The following is a 22448-nucleotide window of genomic DNA, read 5'->3' as shown; positions in this document are numbered from 1 at the left end:
CTGCTTAGCCACAACCTTTTCTAAAATCTTAGAAATGAACGGTAATTTTGAAATCGGTCTGTAGCTACTGAGAAGAGAAGCATCAAGCTTAGGTTTTTTTTAACAGTGGGTGAATAACAGCATTCTTACAATAAACAGGGACCTGACCAGAAACCAGTGAGGTATTAATAATTGTGAGCACACAGGGACCAATAGACTGAAAGACATTTTTAAACAAAGATCCAGGTAAAATATCAAGAGAGCAGGAGGATGCTTTCATTGAATTAACCAACTTGACCAGCTCAGTTATCATGTTCACAAGAGTTTCAGAAAATCAGAATCTGACCTTGGTCAAGGTCATCATTATTCAAGCTTGCCTGAGACTCAACACTCTGTTAAATGGTAAATGGACTGGTTCTTATATAGCACTTTTCTAGTCTATCTGAGCAGTCAATGCACTTTTATTTGCCTTTACTTGCCTCATTCAAAGATATTTGGCATCCAGACTGGAGGGAATCGGACCACCAACCCTCTGAATAGCAGATGCCCTGCTCTACCACCTAAGCTACAGCCATCAGTCGTTCAGGCTGAATAAAAGTCTAAACCCAGACTTTATTTCAGACATTTATTTCTGTGCCTAACACAAACACTGAATTTGAAACTCCTCCTCTAGCGTCCTCCTAAAATAAATCGGAGAATCGTGATTAGCTGATGGCAGCTGTGCCAGCCAATTTCCCCTGGTACTGCCCCTGAACCCGCTACTGCATCCCTCTCGTGCAGTTGAGCCACACACCACATCCCACCACCATACTAACAGTTTTGGGAAATCTTAGGATTTTGCCTGCCTGCCTGTCCAGTGGAGTCATGCCTTTTATATATGAGGGGTAAAACTCCCAGGAGCTCAGCTATGAAATTACAGACCACTCAAAAGGTGGTGACTGCTGAGGTGCATGGAGCATAATAGTCGTAATAGTCACAAATGCCCTGGCAACTCAATAACTCAATAACCAGCAAAACCAACCTCTGCCATTAACATCAGCGCAAAGAATGTGTGCCGGGAGCTTCGCGGCATGGGTTTCCAGGGCAGAACAACCCTGTAGAGGTAATGTGTAAGTGGTCCTATGTCTTTGAACAATGCAATGCTGTTTTGACCAAATACAGAACATTTTTAAATGTTCAAATTCTTGAAAGAGTAGTTGTCAAACAGCTAACAGTACAGAAACAGCTTTAGTGAAGGTTACAAATGATCTTCTTATGGCTTCTGACAGTGGACTCATCTCTGTGCTTGTCCTGCTAGACCTCAGTGCAGCATTCGATACTGTTGGCCATAATGTTCTATTAGAACGATTAGCACACACTGTAGGTATAACAGGTACTAGGCTGCAGTGGTTTGTATCATATCTATCTAATCAACTCCAATTTGTTCACATAAATGGAGAGTTAATTATGGAGTTCCACAGGGTTCAGTGCTAGGACCAATTCTATTTACATTATACATGCTTCCCTTAGGCAGTATCAACAGAAGGCATAGCAAACATTTTCACTGCTATGCAGATGACACACAACTTTATCTGTCCATTAAGCCAGATAACACACAACAATTAGTTAAACTGCAGGAATGTTTTAAAGACATAAAAACCTGGATGGCATCTAATTTTCTGCTTCTTAATTCAGATAAAACTGAGGTTATTGTACTGGCCAAGAAAATCTTAGAAATATGGTATCTAACCAGATCTAACCTTACTCTGGATGGCATTAGCTTGGCCTCCAGTAACACTGTGAGGAAGCTTGGAGTCATTTTTGACCAGGATATGTCCTTCAACGCACATATTAAACAAATATGTAGGACTGCTTTCTTCCATTTGCGCAATATCTCTAAAGTTGGAAATATCCAGTCTCCGAGTGATGCTGAAAAACTAGTTCATGCATTTATTACATCTAGGTTGGACTCTTGTAATTCATGTTTCCATAAAAGAGGGGCCTGAAAACTAAAGGCTCTGATGGACAAAGAACAAACATCAGCATCTGTGTAGAACTGATAAAAGTCAATTATCACTGCTGATGAAAGCTGTGTCTCACCACTCTTCAGCGGAAATGCCTGCAGTTTCCATGCCTGAAGAAATGATTTCAGAAGTGCAAGCATTTGAATGCTTGTTTCTTTTGACATTCACAGGGTTGTGCACCATGCTCTTAATTTGTCCCTGAGGGTCAGACTGTCAATCCAAATGTAGCAGGAGGAAGAAGAAGCCTAGAAGTGGAATATAGCTGCAAAAACATAGCGAGTAAATCAGGTCCACTTTTGGTTTTTCATAGATTTTATGTAACCCTGCAACATAAGAATTCTAATTTTAAAGACGTATTTCTAGAGATTTTTTTTTTCTGTCTAATCTCATCAAATACTGTTTTTTGAAGACAAAAGATATAAAAATATTTAGTATATTTGTTTATTACTAAACAGCAGTCTAAGCAGAGACACCCAGACCTCCCTCTCCCCAGCCACTGCTTCAAACTCACCAAGCTTGAGGAGGTGCTTGAACACAGAGGCATTACAATTGCAGACCAAGCGAGTCGAGGGATATAACCTCTCCCTTTGAGGTATGCCCTGAGCCTTCCTCCTATTGTGGCATGCTCAAAAAACTTCACTTAAGAGGCTTCTAGGAGTCTGTCAATCTCCCACCACTCCCCTCATTCTCCAACAAGATCCCAAGATATACTTAAATTCCTCCACTTGGGGTAGCAGCTAGGCCCTGACAAGAAACATAGCTGAGAACTATGGGCTCATACTTGGAGGTGCTAGTTTTTATTCCCACCACTTGACACTTGACTCCAAACCACTTCTCCAGTGCCAGTTGGAGGCAACCACCTGATGAAAAATCAGAACCACATCTACAAAAAGCAGAGACCAGAACAAGTGGAAACGATCTGCTACTTGGCAATTCCTAGTAATTATATCCGTAAAAATTATGACTGACATTGGTGAAAAAGGGTAACTGTGGCTGAATGGCCCTAACAAGAGGCCAGATACCTGGGCTAAGTACCCCTACTGGATCCCCTGCAGGACACAGTCCAATGCCTTCTCCATAAAACACACAAAACCTTGAAATACCTTCGGGAGGATAGAAAATTGGTCAAATGTTCTATGACAAAGACAAAAACAATAATGTTGATAATGCAAGCATACAGTGATATGTGTACGTGGCTATATGCATACAGAACATGCACAGATAAACAACAGGATGGACAAACACACGAAAAAGGGGTTAATGCCATTAAGAGATGTGCAGGGCTCATTTAGTACAGACAACCAGCACATCAGATCATAAAACACACAGACAGTGTGTGTTTGCGTGTTCCTGTGTATCCCGGAGGTGTGGTTGATCTCCTGACTGTGATAATGTGATATCCAGCCCTTGTCTTTGATCCCCTCATCACTATAAACACTGCTGATGCCTGGTAAACACATGCTGCCATTAGCACACTGATATGGCTGCTCTGTGTGAGTGTGTAAAACAGAGAGAGAAAGAACTACTTTTAATGAGTGTACCCAAAAGAGCTAAAGTACATTTAAGGTCATAAAACTCATTTTAGACAACATGTAAACAGAAAACTGAGGATATATCTCAAACTCCTTAACAGTATGTGATTTATCAATCTCTGTAGTGTGTGTCAAAATAACAATATATATAAAATGGATCATTTCTCACTTAAAACCCCCCCAACAACTTTACAATAAATTACTTTGTAATAAAAAACAAGGGGGGTGAGCATCTCATATGAGATAATGGATAAACACACTGGAGATAGATTCAGCAAGTGATTAAGGGCAAACACAGAGTTGCAGACAAACACTAACATGCACATCTAAAGCCTAACTACATGGTGGAAGCATTGAAACTGAAATACTGTTTGATTCAATCATTAAATCAACATCATAGAACAACTTAGAATCAACATTTCAGTGTTATTAACAGGAAATACATATTATTATAGAAAATATATTTGGGAGCTTATAAAATTTCAATTGACTAAGCTACTAGATTACAAAACATTTTGATCACTGGTTTAACTGCACCAGATTGCTTAACAATGATGTGTGAAACATTGAAGCATTCCTCCTCCTGGAAGAGTAAAGGCTTGATATGACTCAAATAGGACTAAATTAAACTTTAGGAAACAGCTTCTGTCTGTGGAATATTTAATTTTCTAGAATGTAGAAAAGCTACAAAGTTCTTCATAAAAAGTGGCTCTGTGGAATGTCAACATGTCATGAGCAAAAGAAGAACAGCCCTGTGTCACTGTGGGTTTTTTCACCCATTAATATGTTATCAGCACAGTGAATGGCTATTATCAGTCATTATGACTCCCATAGATATGGGCCAATAGTTGCTCTTCCATCTACTAGCATGCCCATTATAATCAGAGAAGTGCTGTGTCAGTTATGTGTACTTAGGGAATTGTTAACCCCACAGTTAGCAGTCTGTTAGGTACTGCTTCTATATGTTTTTTTTAACCCAGTGATCCATAATCCAGCTGTACGAGAACATTTTGAATCAAGCAGTGACATTTTCAAACGCCAACAGAAAACATATCTCAGAAAGCTCTTGGCTGAATGACGGGGGGAACAAAGTAGATAAGAGAAAAAGGAAAGGAGAAGAAAGGAGAGGACAGGTGTAATTCCCGCTCAATTTGCTCAGGAGCAAAAAGACTAAGAATGAAAAAAATAAAGGAGGAAAAACAGAGAAGTCCAGAAGGGAGCAACACAACTGATCTGTGTATGCTCAGGCTGAATCCCAAATCAACAGACCTGCTAAATCAAGAGCAAACACAAGGGTGCTGCTCTGTGTCACTTCAGAAATATGCTATAAGTGCAACTGATGCTTTGATTTTATGTTTTATAGTGTTGCCAGCTGTAAAGTGTCAGTTCTTCCTTCTAACTGCAAAGTGCTCTTGTCTCAAATATCTTATCAGGGTTTACATAAAATAAATATGATAAAAAAGACTGAAACAAAGCTGGCTCGCTGACTCTGTAGTCTCTTTTCTTTGCTTCCATGTTTGGAGATTTGTGTAATCAGCTATGCTGGCAATGTGCACAGATGCAAAGGCTCATCCAGTTACAAAGCTGAGGAAAATCATGTTGTATTGCTTACAGTGACAAGAACAAGGCTTCTCTCGTGCACTGATAACCTGATGATAAAATCTATATTTTCCCTGGATATTGTTTGAGATTTTGTTTATATGCAAAATATATTATTTTTTAATTAATGTATGTTCTTTATATATGAGATATATTAGACCATGCCCTGCAGCGATTAGTCACCTTAATTATAAGTTATGTCAAAATTTAAACAGCTACTTTAATTATCAAACAACCGTTTCCTGTGGCGCAAACGTTTCAGATGCTAAAATTTACCGCTTTTCTTCGTCATATTTAAAAGTACATTTTAAATATTTAGGCTTTGGGTTGGTGGTTGGAAAAAGCAAATTTAGAAATCATAAAATAAATTCCAACATTTCAAGAACACTGCCAAATAAACTGAACAGAGACAGCCAAATGCTCCCTCCAGAAATCATATTTTTTACTTAGTGTTTCTGGAGCTTTTTCACCACCACCCACAACTGCTTTATATTTTTCTAGTTGGAAGTAACTCCATCATTTCCCAATACATAGCACTGTAATAGAACAGCGTAAAAATGAGCTTTAATTTTTGTCAATTATACGTTCTGAACATTTGAAAACTTGCTCAGATTGAGTATATTGCACGGAAATACTATAGTTATTCTTTGCGCAGAGATAACAGTTAACATTAACAGCCCACTCAGCAACTACAGTAACAAAGGAGAACTGCGTTATAAGAATGAATGAGGAACTTATTTCTGGTGATGGTCTGTTGAATCAGGATTCATGAAAGTGCATTCTCAGTGCTCATTAGTCGTCAAACCTGTCTGTTCCTTCCTGTTTCGTCTCCACTGGGGGGGTTCAAGCAGAATGTAGAAGGAGGATAGCTTATTGTACTCCTCCCGGTCTAAGATCCTAACGGTTATGGTCTTCCTGTATGGGACAACACACGTACACATACATAGAGGGAGGTGGTAAATGCATGCATGATAAACAAACATCATGGCGAGGTATATACACAAAAGGCACACACAGACATGCACACAGACAAAGGTGTAGTGGATGTGGTTGATGAGATGACGTACAGTCTGCCGCATGTTCGCTGTCATATTTAGGACACAACAGCAGGAGAACAATAAATCCCCTCCTGTGTGCCTCCATGTGTTAAGAACATGCGGCCTCTGCAGTGCGACGGACACTCTGGGGTCAAGGCTTCACTATTCGCAGGATCACGAGGCTCACCCTCTTCCTGACCTTTGGTGTCATTGCTCTCCACCAGGCGAGGCTCCCCAATCTCTATGTAGAATGTTTTGTTCTTCTCATACTCCTCGTCGTCAATTATTTTCACCTTGATGGTTTTGCTGAAGAGAAGGAGGGGGAGGAGGGAGGGGGGGGAGAAGGGGAAAAAAGGAGGAGAGAAGAAGAGAAGGCAGAAAAGTGAGGAAAGGACAGGCTGGAAACTGGAAAACCAAGAGGAAACAGAAAAGAGCAGTACTCGACTTTCCCACAGATACACGTCCAGTTATCAGGTTACATAATATTTTCACATGGACGTATCTGAAGGCTGTTCTTTTGCTTTTAAAACTATGGAAAGTTTGCATATTTCCTCTGGATGTCATACTAATCTTTATTATTATGTTATTGGAGCAGCTCACATCCGTCTGGAATGATCAAACTGATATACTCTTTACTCTACCAGCATGATCAAAGCTCAGTTAAATCTTTCAATCCACCATGATATCAGGCATCTTCAGTATAGAGAAAAACAATCTTGAATGTTACCGGCTAAATGAACTGTGGAGAGTTTATCAACTCTGCTAGTCAGTTTGGTGAGTGAGCAGTCGTGAGACATGATGATGAATTTGTCAAATGCAATCAGTCAACTTTTGGGATGCAATGTTGACAATGCACTTTTTATTTCCACAAGTATTCCCTTTAAACCTTGATGACTGTGGGAAACTTAAGCAAACTTAACAATTCAATTTCCATGAAAATGTGTTGTATCTGATGTTAAAGGCTGGGATATCCAGCCTACATAAAATTAAGAATGCTACATGCATATGCTATAGCAAACAAGCATTTGTGGTTCTAGCTCTATTTAAAGTGTAGAAATTCAGCACATTTTTTAATTAGACATATCTAAGGCACTAGAACAGAAAGATCTCTGCAGCATTATTCATCACCTTCAATTAATGCTTTCAACAAGATGAGGTCAAGATTAGCTGTGCCTTGCAATTTAACACAAGAGAAACTGGCTAGAATTTAGTACAGTGCGAACAACAAACATGCTGACACGCCACGACTAAAATAGCACGAGCAAAATAACCATCTTTCTCTCTCAAAGTCTCAAAGTTCTGCAACTGGCTGAGATTTAACACAAAAACCAGCACTGAGAGTTTTATTCCACTGTTGGTCTCCATCTAAATTACAAACAACACATTGACCATTCTTCCGGCAAATTTTAACAGTGTTTTGTCAAAGAACAAAGACAAGGCAGGGATTTCTTTCTTTGAAAATTAGATTTCCACCAATAAAGTATACCAGCAATTCTGGAGAGAGAGTGTATATCTGTGTATTTATTGTGGGAGTTGGCCTTGATCGCATTTGGCATGGCAGCTAATATTCCAGGTCACAGTGCTACAGAGTGGGGTGCGGTGAATGTAGCATTTGTGTGCTGTGTGACTGAGTGCCTCTGGACATATGCTTATGAGTGTGTTTATCTTGTGTTTCCAGTCTGAAACAAAACCCATATTCTAATCCAAATCCACTACAGGCAATAACAAAGACAGCTCAAAATCTGCCCTATAGCATGAGAAATGGGAACATGAACACACGAGCTTATATAAGCATTATCTCTCATCGCAGACCTGCAACCAATGTGGAATCGTCAGCAAACACCGTGTTAGCAGAATTTGAATCCCTCCCTCTCTCACCACTGAGCAGCCATGTGAAAAGTAAAAGGTGTATGACAGTGCATATAACAACTTTCAAATAGAAACATGTGTCAGTCTCTAACATCAGAACAAGAAATATTCAGAAAAGGGCTTAAGGAGTAATACCATACAACAGAATTAGTATTTTTGCATTGCACTGTTATTCTATTTACAGTAGACTAAAGTAAATAATGATGCCTTTGAGAGAAAAAAAAAATAATAGCAGTACTACACTGTATTTCTACAGTACAATACAGTATGTGTTCTTGCTGTACTGAAGAGTCATGTCATTGTACTTGGAAAGGCAAGAAATTGAATTCAGGTAACGCTGGAGAATTTATGCAGTTAGATTACACAGTAATAACACAGTAATTAAGTGTAAGTTAGCGGAGGAATTTGTTACTTTGTAATAAAGACTTGTGATTGAGGTGTAAGTGAAAGTATTCATTTTGCATAATGATTATTATATGATTATATCATTATCCATCCATTTCATTCTACTTATCCAATTCAGGGTGATAGAGGAGCTGAAGCCCATCCCAGGTGTTACTGGACATGAGACAGGGTACATACTGGTCGCCATCTATTGCATGGTTGACACACAGAGACTGACAACCATTGATACTTGCACATTCACACCTAACACCAGTTTAGACTCTCCAGTTAACCTAACATGAATGCTGCTGGAGTTAGGTAGCCTGGAGTAGCCAGAGAGATCCCACACAAAACACAGGGAAACGATGCAAACTCCACATAAAAAGGACCCAAAGACTAAATTAAACAGGTTCATATTTACTTCTTAAATTTAGTTGATCAGAAATATATAGCAGGATAAAATGATAATGACCTGGTAATTACAAATGTCCCACACTTATCTAGCTTATAGTTTTTAGGATTGACATCCTTAGCATCCACAGCACACCTCTTTTGTGACTGAATACACACAGCAGCTCTGATAATAATTTAATTATACACAGGAAGGCCAGGGGTTAATCATTGTATTACATATACAAACGCAGTGAAAGTCATTTCATTAAACTATTGAGAACACCAACACACACACATGCAAATGTCAGAGGTTAACTTATTACACTAGAGGGATTAGTCCATTTATCACTGTCCTATAACTGCAGATGGAGAGCAGTCTCCACCCTCTGGGATGGAGAAGATCTCATCCACAGGCTGCCAGCTAACATTCGCACAACAGCTGGAACAGCTGCCTCAAGGTGGAACCATTGAACAAGACACTGCCACTCCCAAATGATAGAGTGGAGACAGGTTATGTTTACTTTCCCCTTGTGAATAAATTCTGTTTCTACTTCCTATGAATTTACAATTACACCATCTGGACTGACACTATTGTCAGGTTTTCCTCAAGAGTAACCAACTTTGAGAGCCAATAACAGTTTTTGTAATTTTAATTCCTTTTGAAAGCAATTAACAATTTTGTGTGACCCATATTTTAAACATGTTTTTTTTTCCTTTTTTTAATATTGGCAGATTTGCACAGGATTGAGAGCACAGAACTCTGAAATTAACACAAATCACAGAGGGACCCAGAACAACAGCGGTCTCATGTGAATAGGGATCTGGGCTCCATTTTCCCCTAAAAAACAAAAGCATCAGGCACAGGCCAAATGTTTTGTATTATTACCCTCATCTGTCAGTGCCTTTGTAAAACATTCTATTAGTGACAGCTCGCGTGAATTTATATATGAATATATGAATATATACTTAAGACTGAAATGAAAGGTTTTGGATTCAGGCTTTTCTTCTGCAAACTTTGAGAATGACGACTTTTCTGTTGAAACTGGCAAACAGATGACCAGCTTACTGGAAAAATAAACACACACTCACGCACGCGCACACACACACACACACACACACACACACACACACACACACACACACACACACACACACACACACACACACACACACACACACACACACACACACACACACACACACACAATGTATGTCTTTACATACTCATGACAAACAAGCATATCCAGACAGTGCATCAGCGCAGATATAATTGATTAATAATGCAGTGGATTTATCATCAGCACCTTCATCTCCTATCCAATCATCCTGGCTATACGGCACGCTGTTTGGTTGCCATGGTGACAACATGTTTGGGTAACCAACAGGGGTGGAGAAGATTGTTTCCAGACCAATAATGTGTGTGTGTGTGTGTGTGTGTGTGTGTGTGTGTGTGTGTGTGTGTGTGTGTGTGTGTGTGTGTGCATGCATGTGTGCGCGTGTGTGTGTCTTTGAGTTTGTCATGACAAGTGAGTGCATTTTAGACAAAGGCCAAATACTTAACATACACTCAACATTTTGTCATTCCCAGGCGGTTTAAAAAAAAACCTTCAGTTTTGTCAGTGGGGCTGGTAATAATGGACACCGGGAGCTGGAAGTTTGAAAAAGTAGAGAAGCCCTCATAAGGACACAGAGGGCAGAATGTGTAACAGCGGCTAAAGTCACGACCAGGCTACCAAGCTACTAAGTGACCCATTTAGCGTTTTGCACTCTGTTTTCCTTTGCTGTCTGGTCAAGTTTAGATACCAAATCTTACTTGGTTAGGTTTGGGAACATGGTTTGGTTTAAGGTATGCCCGTTCAAAATCGACCCTGCATTTTGAAAGATTGTAGCTAAAGGGTGCATTCAATATATATGACAAGTACCAACCTTGTGTGAATCTCTGAGACACCAGCAGGTTTTACAAAACTGTAGTATTTGACACCCTGAGGATGAGGACTGGCTCCCACACTACACTGATTTGTGTGCACATGTGTGAGAGGGACTTTGATAGCCTACACTGTTTGTAGTAACTAGTGCCTCTTTGCCTCTTCCTTTATAATATAATATAAAATAAAGCTGATGTGAACAAAGGTGTGTGATAGTCGCATATCAAATATACAGTTTATGGTTTTCATATAAACATGTGCAAACTCATTGAAGTTGTGCACTCTATAGTCTTTTAGCTTCACCTAACCAAACACTAACATTAGCCAACTGTCAAAAAGAAGACTCCACTCCCCTTTCCAAAAGTCATATTAGTCCCCACAGGTATACAGCACACACTCACTCAGACAGAGGTGGTATCACACTTGCATGGCAGCATTCACAAATGTATCACACTAGCACACTTTCACGCCCATGCATGAGCACACTAAATTTCAGCTGCAGGAATACAAAAATTCACACACACATGCAGATAAGCTCAGGCACGCACATTACTCCAGGGAATACAATGTGTGTACATCTGTGTATTTCCACAGAGACGTCCTCCATCTGACTTTGCTAAAGCGTATGATAAACTAAGGGAACATCTGAGCAGCTGTGATCTCTACTCCACTGCTTCTCCAACACTCCACCACTCCTCCTTTTTCCCCTTTATTGCTTCCACGTTTCACCTCATAGCCTTTCATACATAGGATTTCTGTCCATGCTGGTATAACATCAGAACTCATCATGAAATAGCCAAACAGATAAAACAACAAATTAAACAGACAAAGAATTGCTCAAAAACAACTGACCTGAGTCACATAAACTACAAACACATACCTTTGGCACTGGGTGACCTCAATGTACCAAAATAGAATTCTCCCCCTCACTTTTCCTTTGTGGTGATCCAAGATACTCCTGTTTGGTTTCATTTTCCACAATGATTTTGTAGGTTCTAGTCTCTGGTGCTCATTGAGTTTGGACAGTTTGACAATAGTAGAGAAGACACTTAGTTACCATTTTGGAAACAGAACAAGGGAGACATCTCTCTTTTTTTTGCCTTACAAATATGAGTAATTGCTCTAAGCTTTAACTTTTCACCATCTAATTGGATCACCATAATGAGGGTACAAATTAAATATGTCTTAAAGTCTATGCAGCTCAGTGGTCTTTTGATTTTCTATCCAGTTACAGATGTGTGTTTAGCCTAAAATATATTTATATTATAGGGCACGCATGTGACACTAGGATAGCATTTTCCCTAGCCTCACACATCAACATCCCCCATACATCCACACAGGAAGTCGTAGAGCACAACAGGCATTAGCGCGGGTCACTCCCTTCTCCTCAGCAACCTGCCTTAGCGACGTATTTGGATTGGAAAATTTGAGGAACCACCGCTTTATTTTAAGTTTGAGGGGGAAAGTTCTGCTGCTCCGTTGGTGTGTGTGTGTGTGTGTGTGTGTGTGTGTGTGTGTGTGTGTGTGTGTGTGTGTGTGTGTGTGTGTGTGTGAAATGGACAGCTGGAAAAAGGAGGGCAGAGGACAACCAAGTCCAAATAACATCACCATGATGGAACAAGCCCGCATGTTTGTCTCTGTTTGTGTCGAAAGTTGTGATTAAAACCCTAATCACTTCAAGTGCTTTTAAAGAAAATGACATAGCTGAGTGTTTACAGCCAACATGTGTTTGTTTGTGTCAGGTTTGCCTGCCTATCTTTTGCCCAAACTGTTTAAAAGTGAGTTTGGAAAAGTAGGAGTTGAGTGTGGTGTGTGCGTGTGCATGTGCTTGTGTGTAAAGAACTAGCTTTTGAGACTGTGAACTGGTTTGTTTGTGTGGAACAGATTGCTGGTGGGTGGACTTTGGTCACAGACTAAACAAAAGAGGCAAGTGTGTGTGTTTGTGTGTGTATATAAGTGTACGTGATATGTATCTGTGTGTCAGCTTGTATGAATGTGTGTGCATTTATTTTAGTTTGAGCTAATTTCACTTTTGCATTAAGAGTCATTATGTAACATACAGAGAACAAGTCTATATATTGATGTCTGCACTTGCATAAATTAGAATTTGGCAGTAATTTTATAAGGAAGAGTATTGGTGATGCCACTTTACAAAAGAAAGGAGGTCTGTGTTGGTGTGTACCGTCTGCATGCAGTGTTTTTATAAGACAAAGCTGATAATGGTGCTGGCCTCTGTGGGAAACTACAACAATAAGCTGACAGCGATCAGCCATGCCTTCTCTAATAAGACCCACTCTGCTCACTAATACGTGTAATCCAGAGTGCATAGAGGCTAATGGATACAAAAAAGGTTACACAAACACACCTGCGATAAGGTTGCAATTAGTTCCTTGTGGACTATAGGGTTTCCAGTTCATCTGACTGCCTATCTGCCCATCTGACTATATGACGTTTTTGTTTTAACGTTATTTATTACTGGCTAAGAAAAAGAGCCTCTCATTTAACGTGTTCACTGATGCTTTTGATTACACAGTTGTGCCATGTATATACTGTTAGCCTGCAGGTCACAGATGTAATTTGCACGTTTAGCCTGTTTCTCAGTGTGGTCTTCTGAAAATAAGTGGTTGTAATTCTAGATGAGAGTTGTGACATACAAAGAAAAAAAATCCTGGCTTGAGTATGACTGGCTGGTTGGTTATAGCCAATCCCTCAAATGCTTAGAGGAAGAGTTTATCAAAAAGATTATCATTCCTTTGAAAACTTTTACATCTTCCAGAGTCAGCTAGAACTGTGTAGGTGTGTGTGTGTGTGTGTGTTTGTATTTGCGTCAAACCCTCCTCCCCTTGTGTCATTTAAGCTACTTTCTATCATCACCGGGAGTTTCCCTATCTTCTCTCTATTTCTCTCCACACTCTGTTTGGCTATCTCACTCCCCCTTCATTCCTATCTGCAGTATATCTTGCTGGCCAAATAAGGAGCTGGGAAAATCCACGGGACTCCCTGATACACACACACACACACACACACACACACACACACACACACACACACACACACACACACACACACACACACACAGATTCTCAGAGGAAATGTTTTTAAAGAGCTTACATCTGATTAAAAAAAACATGTACGTACTAGTGTGTTTATATGTGTGTATATTTATTTATCTTACTGGGATGGAAATCTGTTTGCGTTTTGCAATGTTGAAACGTGCTTTCCTTTACGTAATGTAAATCCTTACAGTTATGGGTAAAGACAGCTCTAGCGTAAGAATTTCCCAGAAATGAGAGCATTTAAAGATACTGCCCACTACACTGATGGAAATGAAATGGTGTCTGAGTGTGTGCGCATGTGTGTCACCTATATCCAACTATTTCTTTACTTTTCGATAGGTGTTTTTTTTTTTGAGACCAGAGAGAGAGAGAGAGAGAGAGAGAGAGAGAGAGAGAGAGAGAGAGAGAGAGAGAGAGAGAGAGAGAGAGCGAATAAAAAGTGAGAAAATGGGAACGATATGGAGAAACTAACTAATGTTACCTTTAACTATTCCAGTCAGAATTAAGTAAGAGATTACTTTAAGATGCTGAGTTCAGCAAAGTACTAAACACACTCACATGCACATACACATACACACAAACTGCAAATTATAAATGCAATTAGACTGATAAAATAGTTAAAGTGAAGCATAGGAGAAGGATTGACAGATGGGTAGGCCACAGAACAGTAAAATGTAAATATAGGGCATACATCATGCTCAGTATCTAGGAACAAACCATACATAATGAGATAGGATACAGAGACAGCCACACAGCATGTGTATGTGTGTATGTGCGTGTGTGTGAGTGAGTTAGATGGAAGCAGAAAAAGAGCAGGAGAGGATATGAATGCTAATCAGCTGATGCGGCCAAACAGGCTGCAGTGCTCCATCGTTACCAGGGCTTTATGAGCTTTAAGCTGCATGCTGGGATCAGCACTGATGGAGAGTGACGCAGAGTCAAGTGGACTGAAGAGCCTCTGCAGCCACAAGCCACAGTTGCGGCAGTGAAAACATCTCCCTTCAACCAACTGTGCCTTGATGTAATTGTAGACTGCCTGCAGTACAAGGAGCATTTGTTTAGCCCATAGTTAGCAAGCTCGTGCTCTGAGCCTCAAATCTATCATAGGCTTTTTAAAAATGTTGTAACATTTATTTACACCTTTCATGTTCTAACTTCAAGTCTAATTTGTAACATAATTGTATTATTATGAACAACTTATAGCAACATGCACAGTATGTCAGTTTGAGCAGATGTATATTGCTAACTGAAATGCTACGCTAGCTTGAAAAAGCAATGCAAAAATGTAAAAAAGGGGAGGTCTAAAAGGTGTAAAATGCAATGATCCAGCCAAAGGCTAAGAAACATTCTTGCATCATATTCTAGCTGCAATGCATTATATCTGTGGAGGCTTTATTAAAGAAGGTTCAAGGGAACTGATATGGTGCGTCGGTGTAATCTGAAGATGATGGAATAGGTAAAATATTTAGCGATTGAAAATCTTCATATTCATTTAAAACAGCAGGAAAACACAAGTTTATCTTTTTATTGCTCTCTCCCAATCTCCCAGAGTGACACAGCCTTGCAGAGTTTCAGTACATTCAAAGTTTATTTTTTTTTATTTTTTATATATATATATATATTTTTTAAGTCAGATGTGAAAACCTTCACCTACACTGACACAACAGCACTTGTTGTGGGGGATCTCATTCCTTATCTATTTCCTCACACAACAAGACACAGGTGTCAAAACACTGGGCTGATGATTTCACTGGGGAAAACCATGAAGTGAATGTTTTCATCAAAAGACTGAATAGAGATCGTTTCATTTTCTTTGGTGTCATGTTTCACTTCGTGGTCCCTCTGCCTCTCCCTCTGTGTTTCTTTCTTACCTACAAGATCAACATATTTGAAAGTTTGCCGTGGATATTTTTTAATTAATGATTTTTTTAAAGGAGCATTTAAACCCAGGATTTAGATTAATTTAAGCTTAGCTAATAAGATCCAACCTCACATCCAGTTTCAGTAGAACAAGACTGAAGAGGTAAAAATAACAAATTGAAGGCTCCAAAACAGGTATGGTTAAGCCCACTTTCAATTTATCCTCTTTAGAATTTTTTACAATATTTAGAAAGTTCAAGGAAAATTATGTATTTCCATGTGGTTCAGACTGATTAAACTCAATACATCTGCTAGTTCTATAGCTATCTTATTCACTTGTTTTGATCACTTTATCTCCTTATACATACAAAACTCTAACCCTGATCCCGCGGTCTCCATTACCGCTATCACAGGCATTTCCCTTTTCAAAGACAGCTTCTACCTTTACATTATAAAAAAAAAACCTCTAAGGACAGAAAGCATCACCACAACACCCTCACAGCATAAAGATATGGACTTCTAATATTGATGTACATTGCTGCCACAAGGGAATCTAATCACAATCAGATCTTTATGGAAAAAGTGAAGCTATATATAAAAAAACAAATCAGACGTCACTTCACATTTATACATTGCATATGTAATATGCAATGAAGATGTCAGGTGTTACACATTCTCTGTCTTTAAATGCTCTCCCTTTAACATATTTATCACACAGGAGAATATAGTTTGTATAGCCAGGTGCTTTATATTCTCTGTGATTACATATTAATGGCTGTCCAACATGGTTTAAGGTTGTTAGTGATAAAAGGGTAAAGCTAATTCCATCTGTGGTGCATAGGTAGAGGATTACACCTCCTTTTCTCGCTCTCTTGCAATTATGCCTTTCATGATTCACTCTCTCTTGAGCTTGTGTATTCAAACAGCAACATTTTACTCTTCAGTATTCATGTGACTCTTATTTCCTTCCATTTCACCACTGTGCCTGTTTGACACACGTGGCTATGGTACATATGTTTACCACAGAATTACTGATTTTCTTTCTGTTTCCATTCACGTTATCCTCAGATACACAATCGATCAGTCAGTGAGCTAGGGGATGTATTTAATGTGTGTATGGAAGGAAGTTCAGACAAATATTCTGCAGACTAGAAGAAAGCAGTGACAACCCTGGGATACAAATAACACATTTCTGCAATACACACTATGTCAAAAGAATCAGACTCATTTTATGAAGTGGTGTACAGGCAGTATAAGCCTATATATTTACTGATCTGTGATGCATATTTATCTAAAAGTGAATTTGAGCTGTTCAAAGTTAAACTGATCTCTCTTATGCTGCTTGACAACATTTTGCTGTCCTCATTCTGCACTGCACTGAGACCTGAAACAGTGATTTAAAAGAAGAAACAATCTGTTTGACCCTGTAAGCTTTGACAAGATGAATGACATTGGCATGTATAGAGACTGCAGGATCCACTACTTCATATTAGAGAAACTATAAACATAACCTAGTCTAGCAAACGTTCCCAAACAGCAACCTCCAGGCCTGAAAAATGAAGCCAATATGAATATGCCAAAAGAGAGTGAATCCCCATGGGAAAATGCTCAACTTGAGAACAGAAATAAACATGCCTGGAAAAATTTGTAAAAAGTTTTGGGTCTCTAGAGCTAATCTCCCACTTTAGTCCAGCTTTATAAAACCGATTTAAATTACATATTAAAGTTTTAAGTTAGCGAGCGTGCTGCTAGCTATCTGCTAGTCTATACTTTACTAATAGCCTACTAATTTAAGTCACTGAAATCTACTTCTTGACCCTGTAATTGGAGTTGGTGCCTTTTAGAGAGTTTTTTCTCTATGGAGTTTTCTGAAAAATGATATGGCTTTTAGAATGATTAAATTACTATTAGAGTAGAAGCCTGCTCACAAGTTCTGTTCACTGAAATACTAATATTTTATTTGTAGACTTAGATATCTGTGTGTGTGTGTGACGATGCAGCCATACAGTCTATGAATGCATCATCCTTAAGCCTGCTAAATAAAGCTGATAATTCCACCTTCTCATTCAAATATGGTCACTTCTGGTTCAAAATGCAACTCTGCAAACAGGTATGGTGTCTATGCCTATCTTTTATCTACAGTCTGTGGAATTAGCTCCATCCAATATGCTTTTAACAAAGTTTATTACTACCAAAATATTTCTTTCTTCAACTGATCCTATTTTTCATGTGCCCACCACAATTTAACTTGTTGTCCTTGAATTTAATTCAATAATAAGGTTTTCCCAGTATATAATTCCTGGGCCTTAATAGAGAATTTTAAACTCTTAATTAGAAATTAAGTGTTGATTGAAAGATGATTACATGAAACAAGCCTCCTTGATTTAATGATCTTTTATTACTACCCTGTAGAGATTTTGGACGTGATGGCAATGTTATAAAAACAATTATTTCGATAGCGATGTCACTGATTAGCATTTCCTGTCTGAAGCAGCTATTTTGTAAAACATTGTACATGCTTGGGTCTAATTTGCTACCAGGAAACAGCATGCACTGGTTGCTGATGTTGAGGCTGACCGCACAAAAGACAGCAGGGGTAAAGCAAATGGCAGCGCTATTCACAGGGCTGGAAACCACACAGTATGCTTCACTGTCTTTCTGTTAACGGCTTGCTCTGTGCCATTTTCCTTTACAAACTTCTGAGGGAGAAAAAAAACTCTTTTCTCAGACATTTCCCCTCGTTTCTCAGATCTGCAAAACCTCTTGTTCCTTCTTTTCCTCACCTACCTCTTCTTGTTGTCTTATTAAGTTTAGCAGTGGCACACTATTCAAGTTGGCAATAACTGCCTCTTTTTCTGCCACTTACACGCAGACTCCAAATCTCTTTCATTTCCACTCCAATTTTCAAATGAATTTTACTGGCATGAAGTGAAGAGGCCCATTCACCTCCCCTCTTCACCACCTCTCTGTTTCTGAGTCCACTTCAGAAAGCTTTATTGGCATGATTCAATGACAATAACTCTTTCACCCTTCCTGCTTCCCCCTCCCTTTTCCCAATTTCTTTGTTTCCCTCTGTCGATTGAAGCTGCTTTTTTGGCACGCCTCAAGATAACACTTGCAAAGACAGACCCAAGTGTATAAACTTAAAAAAAAAAAGATGCTATGCTGATTTGAATGTCATTTATTTTACTGCTTTCTTGTTTTTGTGTCATATCTTTGCTTCCTACACTTGTTACTGTGATGCTTTTATTTTGCTTTCGTCTTCTTTTTTGCTTTGTCTCTCCTGGCACTTTAAATTATTGTTACAGGAGTGAATCTATCTAGATTTAAAACCCGCTGTTTAATTAAAAAACAACAATTAGTAGGAGCCAATTTTCAGTTCCAATTTACACAGTGTGATAATATAGGTTGAATTATGTAAACAGGCATGGCATAGCTTATAAAGCAGTTGCCCAGCTCTACTCTGAACTTTTCTTAAATAACTAAAAATTGCATTGAGATGCCCAGGGGCATGACATGATATTCACTGAGAGAGAAAGAGAGAGAAGAATTTTGATATAAAAAATGTCAATTTTTTATTATGTGGACATTAATTTCCGAACCAGTTAAAAAAAGATAGTTTGATGAGTCTAGGCTTGGCCCCCACATTTAAATATTTTCTGGCATGGAAATAGTTGGTAGAAATATCTAACAACTCCTTATAAGGTTGTGTGTACATGTTTGAATGTATACAACTGTCAGCATGGAACCTGGAGTTTCAGGTCACAGAGAAGACAGTCAGGGAAAATTTACAGTCAGATCTCGCCTCTCCTCTCTCCTCCGCTCCTTCTGTTTCTGTTCTTTCCCTTTTTAACCAAACATGGTTGACTTGTGTTGATGGGAAATGGTCAAGTTAACTTAATTTAACGGCAAAAAAAAGTATGGCTTTGATTCTTTTTTTTAAAAAAAGAGAAGAAATAATTTAAATGCACTGGTTTAAATTTCTCCTCCACTTTTAATATAATTACATATGCAAAACAGGACAAACTGCATGTAAAAAATTGATGTTACAAATGTGTAAATAGCAAAGTGTGCCTACACAGAAATGCTGTTGGTGATCATTCATCACAAAATGTGCCACAAACTAATAAGCTTAATTTACGAATGTGGTTTTACAACTTTGTTCTTCAACCAGAGGCGACCCCTGGTTGAGGTCCACTTGTATAAAATTCTGAATCAATAAACACTTTCCTAATGAAATTATGGTCTCAGATGTTTTAGGTCTAATGAAATACAATGTAAATTTGTAATCTATACCTGTCAATGTCAAAAGAAGCATAAGGCAGGGTCAGAAAACTCACAGCGATTCCATTTTAAAGACAAACCATCTCCTACTGAAGGAGAAGTAAACAAAAAAATATTTTTCCATGTTATATTTTGGCCTTTAAGGTAGGTCTACCTTTCTTCTTGTCATCACCTCACTCTTGTTTGAGCTGCAGGAGTCTAATCTTAGTCTGTAACAGATAGTGCGGAGGTCAGTAATTTGTTAAGAGTCTGATAGAAATGTTGTGTGAATGTTTTTGGCTCTTTGATGCAGTCAGATGAGGTCAAATGTATCTCTTCCGCCGTGGAAGCTTAGCTGACCGACCGCAGTTGTCATGCACACACACACACACACACACACACACACACACGCACACACACACACCAACACACACACCAACAAAACACAAAACCAAAGCAGACACACACTCGACCTTGAGCTAGTCTTCACAAGTGTATCTGGGAAACTGCATGTGCATTTTGCTTTCATTCACACAGACACAGACTTGAGCACTGTGGCAATCTGATACAGCAGACATGTGAGGCACTTGGCAACAGGCAGGCGTAAATATGTGCACACGCGCACACTGCTTCATCTTCAGGACATAAACAGATAGCTGACCCATATACAATCTTTGAGAGCACACACACACACACACACACACACACACACACACACACACACACACACACACACACACACACACACACACACACACACACACATATACGCACACCCATATACACAACTTATGATAATATAGTCGTACCGACCGAAGATAAAACAGAAATGACAAAAAGGATGAGATTGACAAGGATGTAAGTATGTCAGTCTCCCCTGCATTACAACGGCATCATAAGGCAAATCAAGTGAGCTATAAACCGATGAGTGTCATCTGCTGATATGACTGATATAACATATTTTGAAAGACAACATTAAAGTGAAAAAGAAACTGAGTGAAAAATTGATAGGAGCCTGTTAAACAGACAAGATAAGATGGTAACACTGTGACTGACGTGAACAGAACTTAGCATGCTAAGATGGCTCCTCAAGGTCCGCTGGGCCACAGGAGTTTAATTTTGGAGAGGTAATTTGCGCACAAACAATTAATATTTCAGCTTTCTAGGACACAAGAAACAGAGTAAAGACTTTTCAGTCCAAGAAAATAAACTTAAAAAACTATGATGAAAAGTTTCCCGTTACATTAAAATCCACGCATGAGGAAGAGTGGGTGTTAAACTTAATTGGGAATTCATAATAAGTCACTTTATAAGCCCTACATGACTGAATCAATATGCTGGACTATGATTAACATGCTGCCAAAGCTGGCATGCAAAATACCACGAGCCTTATCTATTGCTCATCTGGAGGACAGATTTAGAGCATGAGGGAGATGAAGAAGATGAGAGGAGACGTTTAGTAATTTATTGGTAATCACCTACCTCTGCTATCTAGGATGTGCACACAATAGAAATCTTGATGTGAAAAGGGACAACTCCTGGCTGATCAACGTCTGTCTATCGTACATCTTTTGCTTTCATAGCTTGTCTGATTAAGATTAAGTATAACATTAAGTTTCAAACCAGGTCACAAACTTCAGATACCGCCCTCAGCCTGCACAGCATTTAAGAAATCAGTCTGTCAGCCACACAAATCACCAGCTTCGCTTTTTAGCTTAAAATATGCCGAGCAAAATCTGATTCATGTTCCTGCTCTTCCCGGTTCTTGGTGCACATAGATCATCTATTTCCTCCACACTGTAAAAACACAGGTGATATCGGAGGGAAGAACAGGAACTGCTGGTCTGATTTCTATAGATGGCACTGAGAAGAGAATAATTGTGTTAGCTAATTACTTATTGTAAATATTGTCTTGATCAGTTTACCGGTAGTGGAGACTTGATTCATATTAAATCAAATCAGACGAAAGGTCAATTATGAAACTGGACCCATATATCAGCTTGGAATTCTCAGTGATAATTGCAGGATGAACTTAATGTTTGGCTCTCTGGGACTAAGAGAAAGAATGGAATTGAAGACAATCATATTTGCACACACAATCCAGATTACAATCGCCTCTAAACAAAATAAACCCCTCATCTAATTTTTCTATTTTGCCTCCTACTAAATGAGAAGGGTGCTGAAAGAGGGATGGCGCTGTCATTATCTTGAGATAGATGGATATTTAAGATTAAAGCCTCTAGCATCAGTTTTCTTTTTTCCCCATTTTGTCTTGCTATTGAGATGGTTTCATCTTCCTTTGTCACGAATAAACCTAAATGCTGAAAATATTTTTATTTGCTTTTCGCCTTTAAAAATCAGAATCCAACACAGTTTTAACAAAATTCAGTAATTGCAGGCACATTTAATATTTTATCAGCATCCTGGAGTCCAGCAAGGAAAAAATTAAAGCCTATGCAAAACACCACAAAGAAAGCTATCGCCATAGCAACATATATACACCCTAAAAGCAAGTTATTTGGGTTAAATTGTTAGAACAAACAAGCAT

The 22448-nt window shown here is 38.9% G+C and overlaps 1 protein-coding gene across 4 annotated transcripts in view; it reads right to left on the bottom strand.

The window, feature by feature from the left end:
* Positions 1-22448, bottom strand: part of slc8a1b (solute carrier family 8 member 1b) — a 155113-nt gene that overhangs the window by 42287 nt on the left and 90378 nt on the right. For 2 of the 4 annotated variants that reach the window (XM_080869426.1, XM_080869428.1), the window contains exon 5: positions 6350-6456. In XM_080869426.1, coding sequence (XP_080725552.1) covers positions 6350-6456 — 107 coding nt within the window. Of the gene's footprint in view, positions 1-5918; positions 6029-6349; positions 6457-22448 lie in introns of all 4 variants that reach the window. The other 2 variants (XM_080869425.1, XM_080869427.1) reach the window with 1 other exon arrangement.

Source organism: Rhamphochromis sp. 'chilingali' (assembly GCF_963969265.1).
Source record: "Rhamphochromis sp. 'chilingali' genome assembly, chromosome: 20".
Taxonomy (NCBI): Eukaryota; Metazoa; Chordata; class Actinopteri; order Cichliformes; family Cichlidae; genus Rhamphochromis; species Rhamphochromis sp. 'chilingali'.
This window is presented reverse-complemented; position numbering and strand designations above follow the sequence as displayed.